Below are 17,992 nucleotides of genomic sequence, written 5' to 3' on the forward strand. Positions count from 1 at the left end.
AGTTACGAGAGAGAAATGGTATAATTGCGAGAGAGAAATGGAATAGATACGAGAGAGAAATGGTAGAGCTACAAGAGAGAGAAAAGGTGTAGTTACGAGATAGCTACGAGAGGGAAATGGTATAACTACGAGAGGGAAATGGTATAATTACGAGAGAGAAATGGAATAGATACGAGAGCGAAATGGTATAGCTACAAGAGAGAGAAAATGTGTAGTTACGAGAGAGAAATGGTATAATTATGAGAGAGAAATGGTATAATTACGAGAGTACGAGTGAGAAATGGTATAGCTACGAGAGGAAAATGGTATAGCTACGAGAGAGAAATAGTATAACTACGAGAGAGAAATGGAATAGATACGAGAGAGAAATGGTAGAGCTACAAGAGAGAGAAAAGGTGTAGTTACGAGAGAGAAATGGTATAGTTGGTATAGCTTCGAGAGGGAAATGGTATAGTTGGTATAGATACGAGAGAGAAATGGTAGAGCTACAAGAGAGAGAAAAGGTGTAGTTACGAGAGAGAAATGGTATAATTATGAGAGAGAAATGGTATAATTACGAGAGAGAAATGGAATAGATACGAGAGAGAAATGGTATAACTAGGAGAGAGAAATGGTATAACTACGAAAGAGAAATGGTATAACTACGAGAGAGGAATGCTATAGCTACGAGAGAGAACTGGTATAACTACGAGAGAGAAATTCTATAGCTACGAGAGAGAAATGGTACAACTACGAGAGAGAAATGGTATAGATACGAGAGAGAAATGGTGTAGTTGGTATAGATACGAGAGAGAAATGGTGTAGTTGGTATAGATACGAGAGAGAAATGGTAGAGCTACAAGAGAGAGAAAAGGTGTAGTTACGAGATAGCTACGAGAGGGAAATGGTATAACTACGAGAGAGACATGGTATAGCTACGAGAGGGAAAAGGTATAGATACGAGAGGGAAATGGTATAGTTATGAGAGGGAAATGGTATAGCTACGAGTGAGAAATGGGATAGTTACGAGAGGGAAATGGTATAGCTACGAGTGAGAAATGGGATAGTTGGTATAGCTGCGAGAGGGAAATGGTATAGTTGGTATAGATACGAGAGAGAAATGGTAGAGCTACAAGAGAGAGAAAAGGTGTAGTTACGAGATAGCTACGAGAGGGAAATGGTATAGTTGGTATAGATACGAGAGAGAAATGGTGTAGTTGGTATAGATACGAGAGAGAAATGGTATAGTTATGAGAGAGAAATGGTATAACTACGAGAGAGAAATGGTATAATTACGAGAGAGAAATGGTATAATTACGAGAGAGAAATGGAATAGATACGAGAGAGAAATGGTATAGCTACAAGAGATAGAAAAGGTGTAGTTACGAGAGAGAAATGGTATAACTACGAGAGAGAAATGCTATAGCTACGAGAGTGAAATGGTATAACTACGAGAGAGAAATGCTATAGTTACGAGAGAGAAATGGTTTAACTACGAGAGAGAAATGCTATAGTTACGAGAGAGATATGGTATAACTACGAGAGAGAAATGCTATAGTTACGAGAGAGAAATGGTATAACTACGAGAGAGAAATGGTATAGCTACGAGAGAGAAATGGTATAGTTATGAGAGAGAAATGGTATAGCTACGAGAGAAAAAAGAGAGAAATGGTATAGTTACGAGAGAGAAATGGTATAGTTACGAGAGAGGGTTGGTTATGATCGTGTGATAATTGTGTGTCTTGATATAGTTGATATAGTTGATATAGTAGCCGACACCAATGGAAAGCTTCAGGTAGCTTCTTGCGGCGCATTTTAATGTTCCTATACTGATACTCAACTTCCGGTGCGTATTGATATAGAGGAATTAAAATCCAGAAATCTTAGTTAAAAGGCGAGTTAAAATATTAAATAGTCCGACAGGATCTTGCTGATATCTAGAGGCAACATATTTTTGTCCATAAATGTAAAAGTTGGTCTTTTTCACTGTCTTGTTTGAAAATATTTATTTGAAAGACATTATATTTCCTTTTTTTAATTCATCATAAAACCCCAAACAAGATCTTCATTAGTTCATTTAAGTTTGATCTGTCATCTTTCGTATTGTTTTGGTTTGTGTGTGTTTTACGTCATATTAGCAGTTATGGTCATTTAAGGACGAGCCAGGGTGGTTGAGAAAAACCGGAGTACCCGTGAACAAGAGGTCAAGAGGGCCTGTATCGCTCACCTGAATATATGTTTAAAATAATTGGTATGAAGTAAAGATATAGCACTCCATGGTAGGTGCTGTAAGTACATATGAAATTTCAGAAAGATCCATCCAGTACTTGAGATTTAGCAAGAACAAACTTCAAACAGAGCCCCACCCCTATGCCTTAAGGGGGTCATACCCACCATTTTTACAAAATTGAGTCCCCTTTGCCCGAGGATGTTCCAGACTAAATTAGGATACAATCCCTTAATCCCTATGGTAGAAGAAAGATTTTGAAAGGTTTACCTCTATTTCCCCTATTGGGCCCCGCCTCTCTGCCTCTAGGGGTGGGGGGTGTTCCCCTTCACCCAAGGGTGCTTCATACCAAATTTTGACAAAATCCTGCCATTCAAGAATTTGTTATATTTCCCCTATTGGGCCCCTCCCTTCTGCCCCCAGGGGGGCACACTCGCTGTTTATACGAAATAAGGGGGGTTTTGCCAAAGGATGCTCCAGACTAAATTAGGATAATATTCCTTAATCCCTATGGTAGAAGAAGGATTATAAAGGTTTTACCTCTATTTCCCCTATTGGGCCCTGCCCCTCAGGTCTCAGGGGGGCCACACCCACCGTGTATACAAAATTGGTTCCCTTTTAGCCAAGGATGCTCCACACCAAATATGGACCAAATCCTTTCATTCCTACAGAAGAAGGATTTTGAAGAAAATTTGCTATGTTTCCCCTATTTGGCCCCGCTCTTCAGGCCCCAGGGGGCCAGACCCACGGTTTATACAAAATTGGTTCCCCTTTACCCAAAGCTGCAAATATGGAACAAATCCTTTCATTCCTACAGAAGAAGAAGGATTTTAAAGAATTTGCTATTATTCCCCTATTTGGCCCCGCCCCTCAGCCCTCAGGGGGGCAAGACCTACTGTTTATACAAAATTGGTTCCCTTTCACCCAAGAATGCTTGTGACCAATTATGGACCAAACCCTTTCATTCCTACAGAAGAAGAAGGATTTTGAAGAATAATTTGCTATGTTTCCCCTATTGGGCCCCTCCCCTCAGGCCCCTGGGGGGCCAGACCCACGGTTTATACAAAATTGGTTCCCCTTCACCCAAGGATGCTTCTTACCAAATATGGAACAAATCCTTCCTACAGAAGAAGAAGGATTTTAAAGAATTTGCTATATTACCCCTATTGGGTCCCGCCCCTCACCTCTCAGGGGGGCCAGACCCACCATTTATACAAAATTTGTTCCCCTTCCCACAAGGATGCTTCTTACCAAATTTGGTCAAAATTGTTCATGACTAGTAGCGTTTTAAAGGAAAAGTTGACGGACGACGAACGCTGCGGTATGGCATAAGCTCACCATGGTCCTTCAGACCAGGTGAGCTAAAAAAAACCATCGACCTACGGTATGTACCTCGCGACTACCCCACGAAGGAGGGCTAGAAAACCAAACGCCCCTTTTTGTATTATTAGTTTTGTTAGCACTAGATGAATCATGTGGTGGTTTTGTGATCAAAACTTCATACTGCTTAATGAAGTGTTTTTCAATTTACTGGAATTAAAAAAAACAAGAGATCCGATCTTGGCGCCTACCATTGTACCATCTTCATTGGTTTATGTCAGTTGATCTTTTCTCTTCTTTTAAGCCCACCATCATCTGATGGGCTATTCAAATCACCCTGCGTCAGTCGTCCATCGTCCACCGTTCGCCGTCCGTCGTCCGTCCTTAAACAATTCTTGTTATCGGTATTTCTCAAGAAGTACAAGTGGGATCTTTCTCAAATTGTATATGTAGGTTCCCCTTGGTCCTAAGCTGTGCAGGGCAACTTTTGAGACTTATCAGATAAACAACATGGCCGACAGGCAGCCATCTTGGATTTTGATAGTGAAAGTTTGTTATCGCTATTTCTCAAGAAGTCCTAGAGGGATCTTTCTCAAATTTTATATGTAGGCTCCCCTTGGTCCTTAGCTGTGCAGGGCAACTTTTGAGACTGATCGAATAAACAACATGACCGACAGGCAGCCATCTTGGATTTTGATATTGAAAGTTTGTTATCGCTATTTCTCGGGAAGTACAGGAGGGATCTTTCTCAAATTTTATATGTAGGTTCCCTTTGTTCCCTTGTTGTGCAGCAGTGCCTGAAATGGACGGTGTTCCGCTCGCCAATGTTGATTAAAGTCTTGGTCGGACGACCAAAAGTTGTCAAAAGTGAGGTCGTCGCTGGCCCAACAAAAATAGTTTTGGGGACTGTTGAAAAAATTATGAATAAAAGAAATAAAGGTTCCTTCCACATTAACTGGGAGGCAGTACATTTTTTATTTGTCATTACTTTGGTTTGAATCGAACTGTCCGTGATTTAGAAAATGTGATTTTTTTTCTCCAGATTTTCTATATATGAATACAGCCAGGGTGTCTTCTTTGAGGTGCGAGTTTTGTGAACTTATGTCTGGTTTTAACTAGGGTTGAAGAATTAAAAATATAATGTTTTATTCTGTTTTACATATTACAAACATTGTCATGTTATATGTAATTTAAATGTGCTGAAGCATTGTGTTAAATGCTGTGGAAATATTTCTTCCAAAATTCAATCAAGGTAATCATCTAAAGTCACTGTCAGCATGTTACCTGCTTAACCAGGAATTCAATCCAGGGAATCATCTAAAGCCACTGTCAGCATGTTACCTGTTTAACCAGGAATTAAATCCAGGTTATCATCTAAAGTCACTGTCAGCATGTTACCTGTTTAACCAAGAATTCAATCAAGGTAATCATCTAAAGTCACTGTCAGCATGTTACCTGTTTAACCAGGAATTCAATCCAGGTAATCATCTAAAGCCCCTGTCAGCATGTTACCTGTTTAACCAGGAATTCAATCAAGGTAATCATCTAAAGTCACTGTCAGCATGTTACCTGCTTAACCAGGAATTCAATCCAGGTAATCATCTAAAGCCACTGTCAGCATGTTACCTGTTTAACCAGGAATTCAATCCAGGTAATCATCTAAAGCCACTGTCAGCATGTTACCTGTTTAACCAGAAATTCAATCAAGGTAATCATCTAAAGTCACCGTCAGCATGTTACCTGTTTAACCAGGAATTCAATCAATGTAATCATCTAAAGTCACTGTCAGAACTTTACCTCTTTCACTAGGAGTTAAATCATGTCATAAATAATATAAAATAATTGTACTTGTAACATTTTTTTTAATAACTTTCTTATTGAAAACAAAAGAAAAAATACAAAATTATATATGGCTAAACAGATTTATAAGATCAATGATGTACGTCTAAGATAGCATTGACTTTCCACAATCAGTGCAGACAAGCACTACTCAATAGGGATTACAACTTTCCTAAATCTACGATTAACACATATACATTATATATTGGTCTTGCAACAATGTTTTTGGTTAAAAATCATTTGCCCTAGTGGCCACAAGAGAACAAACAAGAGCCTCCTCGGCCTTTGGTGTTCACTTGAATGGAACATACATACTGTTGATAAAATATTGATATATGTGGCAATACCACAAGAATGTATTGTCAAGACAGGCCAGGATTGGCAAAATGCAACTGTAGTAGGTTACCAGAGTCAATATTAAGGTAACCTAAAAAGTTAGGAACATCATTAGCATATATTCCTTTGTTCTTGAAAAAGATTTGCCATGATTAAAGTAACTGAATTTTAATACAAAATTTATTCCAGTATAAAGTCCATCAGACTCCTGGACACCAAACAACATCGAGAGAGAAAGAGAGAGAAACCTTCAAAAACACGGAGACTTGAGTATAATAGTTGCTATGGAGTATTTCTGGTTTTCTAGACGAGTAAATAGGAGCTACTTTCAGCATTTTGTGATTATACAGAACAATAACACCCCCCCCCCAAAAAAAATCCCATACAAAAAATTAGAAAACAAGAATTACTCCTCAGAAATAAATCTCAATCATGCAACTACTCAAGATACTGTGCAGACAAACTTTTTTAACAGAAAATCGGAGGGAATTATTCCTATGGAAGTGTTCAAAATAAAAAATAAATTGCAAACACTCAACTACCTAGTATTACCCTGGTACATGGAATTCTGATCATTTGTACCAAGTTTTGTAAAAACTGGCTGAGAAGGTAAGCAAGCAGCACTGCGCCAGACAAACTTTCACCCAGACACCCCGATTAAAGTATACACCACTTTCCTAAACGTTGTTGCTCGAGTATAAAAAAAACCACATTGACTAGATTATGATACAACAATAGGAAGGATTTTTTCATACAGACACAGTCTAGTTAATCTCTTCATAAACATACATATGTGAATATTATCGTGTCTGGACTCTGTGATGCTTGGTGCGATACTGGTACAGCTCATACCTAATGAAATCATAATGGCACCAGAAAAGGGGAGATATATGCATGTACATTGGAACATAAAAGCACACAAACATGGTGGCTACCATTACCATGGATCTATACTACATTGTCTATACACCAGGTATCACCATGTTTATTGTGAAGATTATAATTAAGTGTTTGAATTGTTTCGACTTTTCAAATGGTTACAAGGAAAATTGTGATAAAACACAATCTGTCAGTTTATCAATGAACAACATCTTATTTATCAATCAACAACATCTTATAAAAACAACCTATCTGCAAAACAGTGTTGATTTTTTACAGTGATTTAAATGTGTGATCAATGAAAATACTGTATATGAATACCTGGTCATGTTATCTTTTCATTGAAATGATTTAAAAATTAAATCACAACCTCAAGAGAGACATTTAATCATTTGCAGGGGAAGGGGGGAATTGCTTTAAAACATATACCCGGTAATGGGTTGTGGGATTAATCCACATCTGCCCTACATTTCTGCATTCAAGTGGTTGAGGCCTCTGAAAAATTTTTTAACAGCACTAACCACATTATTCATTTTTCTTGAACTAAACACTAAAGTCATACACATACATATCATTATTGTGCAGTGTCAAATAAAGTAATTTAAGACAAAAAGAGAATATGTTTATATAGATATAACAGAAAAAGACAAATATTTAGAACTTATCTGGGATTAAGACAGCTGGTTTATACAGTTACACACAATGAAAGGTAATCAATATGAATCCTGAAATAGAAATATGTCACTGGCTATATTGGCATGGTCATATACTAGATATACAGGATACACAAAATTTGACAAAAAAACATGTTTTTTCAAAAGAAAGAAAGAAAAAGGACCGACAGAGAATGAGAAGTGCACAAAAAGGCATGAAATATTTGAAGAAACATGTACTTTACACACCAGCAAGTTGGATGGAAACTTCCAACAACATAACTATTGCTATTACATTTGGAAGGCACATGTTAAAATCCACATGGTAGCAAGGACTAACAATCAAGTTATAACAAAACAGTCAAATGAATGACCTCGAAATAATCACAACCATCTCTCATTTATATCGTTGAAAAAGATAGTAAACAGTCAGTTTCATATTTGTCTGAAAGAAGAAAACATATTAGTCAAGCTTGTGCTTCAATAGTAGTGCCTCATTTCACCTTTTACTACAATTAAATACACGATTGAAATAGAAATAAGTAAATAGTGCTACTTCTTTAATGGGTTGCTTGCAAACCATGACTTTAACTTAACAATAAAATCAATGCTAGTCTGTTCAACTTTAATAAAAACAAAGTCAGCTTACACTAACATTGACCCCCCCCCATTAAGCATTGAACTTAAGTGCGACTTTTGACATTTCAACCTTGACAGATGACTACCTGAATCTATTCAGATTTTACCATACAATGATGAAAACACAAAAAATAATGACTTTGCATATTCACCCCGAATTCGGTTGATTTTAAACTATTGTTACGGGACTTATTGCACAGAACCAACCATCAATTATGCTGTAATTTGTATGCATTCAATCCCTGATCAAACTTAGTCCCACACTTTGCATTTTGAAAGTGTACACCAAATTTATTTTAAATTGAACCAATTATAGAGGAGCTATTGCACTTAAACCAAGAGTGAGGGACACAAATTAATATCCCCATTTTCTTCAACAGTGGGGAGTAACTAAATGTTAAGCGATGCTTCAGATATTCTATATGAACACATAGACACACTGATAAAGCAATTACTACATGCGTACCCTTTCTACTCTGATAAGCTATAGCAAAAGTATACATGGCGTGAAGGGTGATTTTCAATTTTCTACCAAAATATTTCTAGAAAATAGTTATAATGAATTCAGTTCAAAAAATGAATTACTTGTTTCTAAGGCCTTCACAAAATCAGCAAAATTCAGAAGAATCCACAAAATCATCCAGATGTAAAATATTGTCAATTGGTTCCTGGACTATTTTATATCAATTGAAGTAAATAATTGAGGTTTCCTCTTACCTGTTGGATTGATAGTCATGTCAACAGTGCACACATTTTCAATTAGCCTTTGTGTTTGACAAGTCTTTTAATATAGAAATATAGATATTTAGATGAAATTTAGATATTTCTATTCTGGCCAAGTAGCCTGAAGCTCAAAATGAAATATGCAAAGCTGGAGAACAAGAATAACCTTATAAATCACAGAAAGATATGCACTTGTTCTTTTTGAGAAATAGCAAAAACAAACTTAAAAGAGTCAAATTTAAGATGTCTGCCTGGTGGCCCTATTTTTTCCTATGAAGTTGAAAATTAAACATAAGTAACTTAGATCAAAGTCAAGAGGGACCTAGATAGGAATTAGGGAAGATTCCTCCTCCTCCAGTAATTTCTGAGAAATGTTGATAACAAACTTCAGCTGTCAAATTCTTAGACAACAGCTTTGTGTCCAGTTCAAAAACTAAAACCAGATTGTGAAAGCTCTTTCTGGAACATTCTGAGAAATAATGATGATAACTAACTTTAGTTGTCAAATTCCAAGACAGCCACCCAGCAAATCTTGTTCATTTAACCTACATATGAAATTTGAGATGCCTCTAGTACTTTTTGAAAAAAAGCAATACCAAACTAGATGTCAAAATCCAACATGGCTGCTCATTCATTCAATCAGTCTCAAAAGGAGACTTAGGGCAAAGGAAACCTAAACATGAAATTTAAGGGAAAAAAATATGTTAAAAACTTCTGATGATGGTGGGCTAAACAAATATTTCTCCACATTTTGTTGTAAAGAAACAAATAAAAATCTTTCATCTGTTTTGAGGAGAAATGGCCAGAGAAACAAGCAACTATATTTCTCCTGCCTTTTTGTGAATGTTAGCCTTGTTCAACTGGAGGTTTGTGATCTGATAAAACTGAACCTAATGCTCTGGTGCCGAGTCTCAATTCAAAGGCTCTCCTTTGATGCAGCAGCTTTGAGAAGTCTATGTATGGGTGACCTTGAACTTGGGTCTTGGCGAAGGAATGAGTGTGGACTGGCAAATGATGATGTCACCACTGGAAATGTAAATGAAGAGTAAATGTATCATGACACTGCAAGCAAAGCATGGCTATTAGAATGACCCAATTGTTTAGAGATCAATTCATGCATATTTAAGCATCTAAATTTTTGTTGTTGTAATATTCCATTTATTTTCCATGGTTAGTTTTATTATTAACAATGACTAAACAAATGTTGGGCTTTAGAAAAAAAAAAGGTGAATGTTAAGATGGGTTTCCACTCGATTTCGTTGTAATTAAAAGATATAAACAATATTTCTAGAACGAAAGATGTCTGAATTTTCCAAAAATATCACAAGTGAAAGAAAGTTCTGAAATAAGAGCTAGAATGATAAAATAATTACCACAAGTGCAGAACAATAATATATGCCCATCCAATGCCATGTGCAGAATGCATTCAAACTAAAGCTTAGCCTATGCCTTTGTTTCATATTAATGTTTAACAATTTCATCAGAATCCGGTCATACATAACATGAAAAATGTATTTGAGGAACTTTTCAACCAATCAAAAGAACAGTATGCTTATTAATTATACACAGAATTACTAAACTTAAAACTCAGCCTAGTCTTGACTTATCATACATGATAACCAAGTTTCACTGAAATCAAACAATATTTATTATAAAGCAAATCAAAACATGACAACTTCATTTAAAAGTAAACCTGTTCTTTTGAACCATATTAAAACACAATAAAACAAAAGTCAGTAATGGGTAAAAATAATGGAAATCAGTGGGAACCCATCTCAAGAGTTTTTGTTAAAAAAATTAAATCCGATCGCAAACTGTTTCAATCTCAACAATGACGCTAGCATTACAGCGGTGCACAGCAGACAGATATACAAGGTATACAAAGCAGGTAAATATGAATGCTATAAGCCTGTGTTGCATAACACATGCACAGCGCAAATCATATGACATCATTCATTGGATATTTCATCATAATTGTAAAACTCTAAAATTTCACATTTAGAAAGTAATAAAGATATGAAATATATTTCATCTTTGGCAGCTGCCTAATTTCCTTCATGATTAAATGTAAAATTCAAATTTGGATAAAAATGAATGATTTCATATTAAATGCAAGGATTAGTCATTGATAATATTATGCAATGGAAGGGACTGACAACTACGATAGCTACATGAATACAGTACTTAAAATGATGATGAAATTCTTTGTAGGTGATCACAGACTAGAGACCTGTCTAGCAAGTTTAAAACAAATAACAAGAAAATTATAGCGAGCTAATAACAAACAACAAGTGAAGTATTTCTCACATCACTAATAATGCCGTTGTAGAGTTAACCAACACACTTCTGTTGGTATCCACACCGTTTTGCACATTTCACACATACTAAACTTTAAATCAATCTATATTGTGTGGAAATTATTTTCCTATATATTTTCTCCAATGAAATAAAAGAAATGATGACAATGTTTACTGACATTCTAGATCACCGATTGGTTCAGTACTGGGTTCAGATTGAGTCACCAGTGGTTCGGGAGGGGCTGGCATCTCCTCATCCTCCTTTACAGTTTGTGTCACCACCAAGTTGGTCTGCTTGTCCTCAGCTTGTTCACTGTCCACCACACAAACAACACTATCACTATCTGTAGTAGCCAAATCACCTGTGTTATCCTCAACACCTTGCTCACTAACTATACCTGACAGGGAATCATTTCTAAGTTCTGTATTTCCATCAACCCCTGACAAGTCAGTTTGATAAGCTGGCATACTAATGCTTGCTAAGTCTCTAGCCAATTGGTCTACAGCAGATGTGTCATCAGATGTTGGCTCTAAAGCCTGTTCAGCCTGATTTTCTGAACTATTGGTGGCAGCCATATTGTTGAAGTCAAATACACCAATGTTGGACATAGTGTCCTCTACTGGCTGATGTTCAAACTGTCTTGAACTGTCCAAATCAGCTTCAGGATCATATGCTGTTACGGACAGCTCGGCGGTAGGCATGTTGTCTGCACCCTCTTTCACCTCCGAATCAGATACTTGTACTTGGGATACTTCGATACTAAAAATAACATTTAAAAGAACTTTATTTCATTTGATGTATATATTTAAATGATTTCACTCACAAAACGAGACCTCACAAACTACAAATCCCCTACTGCACAGGTATTTAGGGATCACTTTTTATCTTGTCATCAAAAGCTAGATACACATCATTCTCTCAACTTCATTTTTCATCGAGAAATGTAAAGTGATACCTAACAGTATCATATCATGTACAAAACCATGGCCTCATACATAAACAAGCGGTCACCTGAGTTATGTTATAGGTACTAGTATGTACAAAACCAGGCCTCATACATAAACAAGCGGTCACCTGGGTTATATTATAGGTACTAGTATGTACAAAACCATGGCCTCATAAACAAGCGGTCACCTGAGTTATATTATAGGTACTAGTAACTCAATTTCATTGTCGAGATGTTCAAAATTTGGAAAGCAATACTTGTGATGTCGTCCAAGCATAATAACTTTAAAAACTATTCAAATAAATTATTTTGCTATTGAGAACTTTATTCTCTCCTCAAGGTGGAGCAGATGACCTGGGCGATAATAAAATTTACAATTTAGGCAAGGACCTTTCTATCCATGAACAGTAAAACATCTTAGTCTGATGGAGAAGATTTTTTTCAACTTTTAACCATAATCCCAATTTGGGCCCCGACCCTCCAGCCCCTGGGGATGGGGCAGGATCTTATTTTCTCGTATCATTTGATTGTCATCTGGTATCATAATCATTCCAACCAAGTTTGAATAATTTCCTGCTGAAAATGGAAAAAATGTACCCAAAAGTGTTATTTCCCTAGATATAAACTAGAGTCAACTTGACCCCCTCCCCAAAGGAGAACGGATGGCCCAGGGGGTAATAAAATTGAAAAATAGATATAAAGCCCACAACAGAATTTTCATCCATGCGCAGAATTTGATTGTACTACATACGAAGTCTGAAGAAGATTTTTGAAATATTGGTCAATTTTCCCTTTGGTGCCCCGCCCTGGCCCCTGGGGGATGGGGTAGGAATCTCAATTTTAACAATTTGATACCATCTTCCTCCAAGGATGGTTCTCACCAAGCAAGAATAATTTCGTACTGAAAATTGACAAAATATACCCAAAAGCGTTATTTCCCTAACCCCCTCTCCGAAGGAGAACGGATGGTCCTGGAATACTGAAATTTACAATTTTAATAAAGCCCCTGATGATCTTTCCATCAACGCAGAGAAATTGACTGTAGTACCTCTGAGTCTTAATAAGAAGATTTTTGAAATATTGGTTGATTTTCTCTTTGGGGTAGGAATCCCAATTTTTCAATTTGATACCATCTTTTTCCAAGGATGATTCTCACCAAGCAAGAATAATTTCCTACTGAAAATTGACAAAATATACCCAAAAGTGTTATTTCCCTGTATAAACTATATTAAATGTTTATAGTAAAAGAGACTGGATGGCCCTGGGGTACTGAAATTAAGAATTTTAATAAAGCCCCTGATGATCTTTCCATCAACGCAGAGAATTGACTGTAGTACCTCCAAGTCTTAAGAAGAAGATTTTTGAAATATTGGTGAATTTTCCCTTTTGGGCCCCGCCCTGGCCCCTGGGGTTGGGGCAGGAATCACGATTTAACAGTTTGATACCATCTTCCTCCAAGGATGATTCACACCATGTAAGAATAATTTCCTTCTGAAAATGAACAAAATATACCCAAAAGTGTTATTTCCCTATATAAACTAGTCAACTTAACCCCCTCCCCAAAGGAGAACGGATATCCCGGCGGTACTGAAATTTACAATTTAAATAAAGCCCTTGATGATCTTTCCATCCATGCAGAGAAATTGACTGTAGTACCTCTGAGTCTGGAAAAGAAGATTTTTTCAGAATAATGGTTTTGAAAATTCCTGAAAAATTTGTATTAACAGGTTGTGACCCAGTCAATAGATTGATGTAGAAATCATTTGTTTCTGCGAGTACCGGGTAATGAACTACTGTTAAAGCATATATTTTCATTTGGGTTAAATTTCCTTGTTTTTTGTATAGGGAAAAATTTGTTGGGATTATATTTCAAGGAATCAATATTTTAAAACCCTATATTTTTTCTGGTAAGTAAGAAGTTTAAATTGACAGGCATGACAAAAAGTGCATTGTTGGCGGCTTATGACTGATCGAGATACACCATGGATTTTAATAAGATTAACAGTTTATTTCATATTTTCATTTTTCAAATTTCGTTGAGATTATATTTCGTGGGTTTTTTTTAAGCTACGAAATACGAAATTAAATCCCCAACGAAATATTATGCTTTTACAGTATGATGGCCTAGAAATTACCTGAGAGTAGTATCTGGTGCTGGTTTGTCTGGAATCACTTGGGTAAGGTATCGAGACTTGAGTATTTGTTTGAGAGGAAGTCTCTTGTCGCAGACTGGGAACAGTTGACTGTACAGCAACTCCATCACAGTGGATTCCTGTAAAATATCACTACCTTAATGAATATTACCACAGACAAATATCCAACAAACTTTTGTCACAGTTCTGAAATACAGATATATTGTTTTCAAATTACCATGGTTATAATTCAAATCATGTTTTCACCTGCTTTGACACTGATGTAAAGGTATTACAGATACAAAGCAATGTTTTAAACTTTTTTAGGTAATGAAAAAGAATGGGTAAAATATTGTTACTTACAAGCCCCATACTCATGAGTTTGGGAGACCCATCATGCTGCAGTTCGACCGACCCGTGTGGATTGTGCAACTGGTGAAGGAAATCACAAGTAAATGATAGTTGAAGGTAACAATAATTATAAACATACATTAATATTTATCAGCAAGACAATGAATAACATTTTTAAGCATACACTTAACTAGAATTCCATGAAAGTGGATGTGTCACATGCTCTTGTCAAGGGTGGTATATAACTTACACTCATCTAGCTCGTAAGTGGCGAGACGTTTTTATTACCCTTTACACAATTGCATCGTATTACTGGAATATTACATAAAGCATGTCCCCCCCTGGCACCAGTGTTGATTTTTGGATTGGGTCAAAATAGACATTACTTTCAGACTTTCACAGAGTTTTTTTTTTATATGAATGCCACTCAATTAAAAAATTAGAAAATATCTGAAAAAAAATTAATGCCCCCATTTTTTGTATTTAAATTTCTATAAATAGTAATGGTGACATTGGTCTTTACCTTAGAACACTGAAATTTAAACTAAAGCCTCTTTTGCATATACGGTTCAACCAGTTAAAACGGTCGAACCTGGAAAGTAAACAACAGGCACAGATCTGAACAGAGGCTGACCTCAGGAATATTCGGCATGTGTAGATTTAGGGGTACAGACATGCTTGACCAAAACTACAATGCTAACTATTGCTTGTTTGTTTTATATCTTTATCAAACAAGTTCAAGCCACATGTAGATTTAGGGGTACAGACATGCTTGACCAAAACTACAATGCTAACTAATGCTTGTTTGTCTTATATCTTTATCAAACAAGTTCAAGCCACATGTAGATTTTAAGATACATTCAATAATTTAGTGGACGTATGAAAGAAGGGCATACTATTCTTGATACACTGTTATTTGCTCTCCAAAACTGCATTTTTAGCTCTGCCTATAGTCTGGTCCAAGTGCGTTCGTTTATCGTGGAATATTTCTGCACCACCTGAACTGTTTCAACCAGGATACGCAAATGTAACCTAATTCAAGGTATTTGCATACATGACATATAGATTTTTCATAATTGAAATATTTGGAGCAAAATACCCAGGGGAGAAGGAGGCCGTGGTTGTACAGGTCACAACTGATGGACACTTACCCAGAGGAGAAGAAGGCCGTGGTTGTACAGGTCACAACTAATGGACACTTGTGGTGTCAAACCTTGCTGGGCATAGGCTACCATTTCTATGGGCACGAAAGTCAACCCATTTTCTGTGACATATCTTTTCCTCACACGATCCAACTATAACAAATGTAAACACATAGTGATAATTGATATTCTTTTTTCGAATGCTGTGAATTTGTATTTCAAAAGAATGTATAACAAGCCATTGCTGTCAATATCTATGTTTACCCCTGTTGAAGTGTCAACAAGAAATATTGGTCATGATAAGCTTATTTTCAAGAAAACCTTGCATATGACTAATTTGGAGATCTCGAAAAATATTATAACACTCCTTTAATGACACCTGTAAGAGCTTTAGAGATATGCTCTATAAATGCAAGGATGCACCAAAATGAACATATTCCAAAGCACTGGACAGGAAATTTCTTGAAATATGAAAAGTGGAAACACCAAAAATCACCCTATTTCACTACTACCGACTCGTGCAAGAAGTTTTGAGATAAAGTCTGTAATTTTTTTGTGCGATAAATTTCGGAAACAATTGTGCATAGACGAATGAATAAATGGACCCATTTGTTGATAGGGGATAATTATAATCTTGACTGCAAGGATCTAGACTTCAATATCTTATACTTATAAAATTGTTACCAACTGTACTTGAGTATCATATATAGGTGGAAAGTAACCCTTTTTAATAATTTATTGCTGCAGTATACACCATTCATAGAACAAGATTCAAGATATCACAAATCTGCTGTCTTACCACTGATCTTGAGAAGTCTGGAGGCATCAAGGTGGAAGAGCCGTCTGGTTTGACTCCTATGTTGGATGGGTTTACCTCCCCGTGGACAAATCCCTTGTTGTGTAGATGCATCAAGCCCTCAGTTACACCTTCAAACACACTCTGCTTGACCTTTAATGAAACACATTATACTGCTTATTTTTTAATGGAAAACTATTATATAACAGTAATAGGAATTTAAGAAACCAAAATTTAACTGGAAGAATCCATCAAGTTCCTTAAGGGATGGAATAAAAAGGTTATTAAGATTGCAGTCATGACAGCATTTTAAATTGGGAATCAATGTGATACAAAACATTTACTTTCAACTTTACATTAAAGCTATATTTTGTAAACCCTGTGCCTTCATTCAACATAGCAGGCACATTTATTAGGACAAATACAATGGATTCACCTTTCTAAGATTAAACTCAGCACTACTGCTTACCTGGTCTGCCATTGCTCCTTTCTTCATTAGATCTGGTAACAGTTGCATCTCGCTCCATTCCATCTGGATGTAAGCTGTACGCTCATTCTACAGACAAAAGAAATTCAAGTTTACATATCCTTATATTGCACTATCGCAATAGGTCAGGGATAATCCTTGAGGAGGTAATAGGACCAATTGTCTCTCAAAACTTAATAAGCCCTTCTAATTTCCCCATGTTTATTGAATTTTACATGGAATGGCCCATCCTACTTTTTGATATTGACTAAAGATTGCTGAAAATGGTCCATAACTTTCAACTCACAGATTATTTCCAAATAGAAAATTAAATGAAAACAACATGAGCAGGAGCTCACAAACATTAACTGGCAAATTCCATGGCTGCCTGGTAGCCATCTTTTTCCCTGTTCAGTCTCAATATGCAACATGCACACATGAGGAACAAAGGGGAACTTGCATAAGAAATTAGAGAAAATTCTGTCAAGTACTTCTTGGTAAATATAATAACAAACTTAAACTGTCAAAATGACCAAGTTTGTTGAAGGCTTTTTCAACAAACCAAGGGGAATCTTCAATTGAAATCTAAGAAAGATCTTTCCAAAGAAATAGCAATTAAAAGAATTGTATAAGGACAGATGGTTGAGGGATGGACTTAGGATAGACCACTGATGAAGGGTGGTTTTAAAATCCCACCATTTTATGATGGTGTGCTAAAAATAAATCCCCTTCCTGCGGGTTTTGATCCAAATATTTGTTTTGCCTTTGGCCATATGGGACCTTTGCGCAAAATGTTATTGAAAGCGATTGGAGTCAAAAACCGAAAATGTGAACAGGAGATGCAAAACAGGTGATCGCAGTTGGCCAGAGACTTTGTCTCAAGGGTATAAACAAGAGATCCCAGAGGGATCTTGGCGCCCACCTTTGTACCATATTCATTAGTTCTTTGTCAGTTCGATATTTTCTCTTCTTTCCTCTAATCTGTTTGATCGAGTCATGTTAACAGTAAATGCACCTTGAGGTAACTTTTGATCTAAACTTAATACTGATGTGTATGAAAGCCAACCTTCAAAGTGAGTTTGTCATTTCACATATTTACTAGTACAGTACTTAATGTGAAAGAAATAGAATCGATCATTGCAATATGAGAAAGATCTGTTTAGTTCTTCTTTTAATCCATTTTGTTTTTATGATCAGTCTCAAAATATAACATACACAACGAGGGATCAAGGGGAACCTACATTTAAAATTTGAGAAAGATCCCTC

At 36.3% G+C, this 17,992-nt stretch overlaps 1 protein-coding gene across 2 annotated transcripts in view; it reads right to left on the bottom strand.

Moving 5' to 3' along the window:
* Nucleotides 1-5,373: 5,373 nt before the first annotated feature.
* The window catches only part of LOC110463847 (serine/threonine-protein kinase 31-like), a 57,546-nt gene continuing 44,927 nt past the window's right edge, over nt 5,374-17,992 (bottom strand). For both annotated transcript variants that reach the window (XM_021518740.1, XM_021518739.1), the window contains 7 exons: nt 16,730-16,816; nt 16,264-16,413; nt 15,474-15,617; nt 14,335-14,403; nt 13,975-14,111; nt 11,072-11,652; nt 5,374-9,621 (listed from right to left, as the gene is read on the bottom strand). In XM_021518740.1, the coding sequence (XP_021374415.1) occupies nt 9,512-9,621; nt 11,072-11,652; nt 13,975-14,111; nt 14,335-14,403; nt 15,474-15,617; nt 16,264-16,413; nt 16,730-16,816 (1,278 nt within the window). In that variant the 3' untranslated portion in view covers nt 5,374-9,511. The remainder of the gene's footprint in view (nt 9,622-11,071; nt 11,653-13,974; nt 14,112-14,334; nt 14,404-15,473; nt 15,618-16,263; nt 16,414-16,729; nt 16,817-17,992) is intronic.

Source organism: Mizuhopecten yessoensis, unplaced genomic scaffold, assembly GCF_002113885.1.
Source record: "Mizuhopecten yessoensis strain PY_sf001 unplaced genomic scaffold, ASM211388v2 scaffold10937, whole genome shotgun sequence".
Taxonomy (NCBI): Eukaryota; Metazoa; Mollusca; class Bivalvia; order Pectinida; family Pectinidae; genus Mizuhopecten; species Mizuhopecten yessoensis.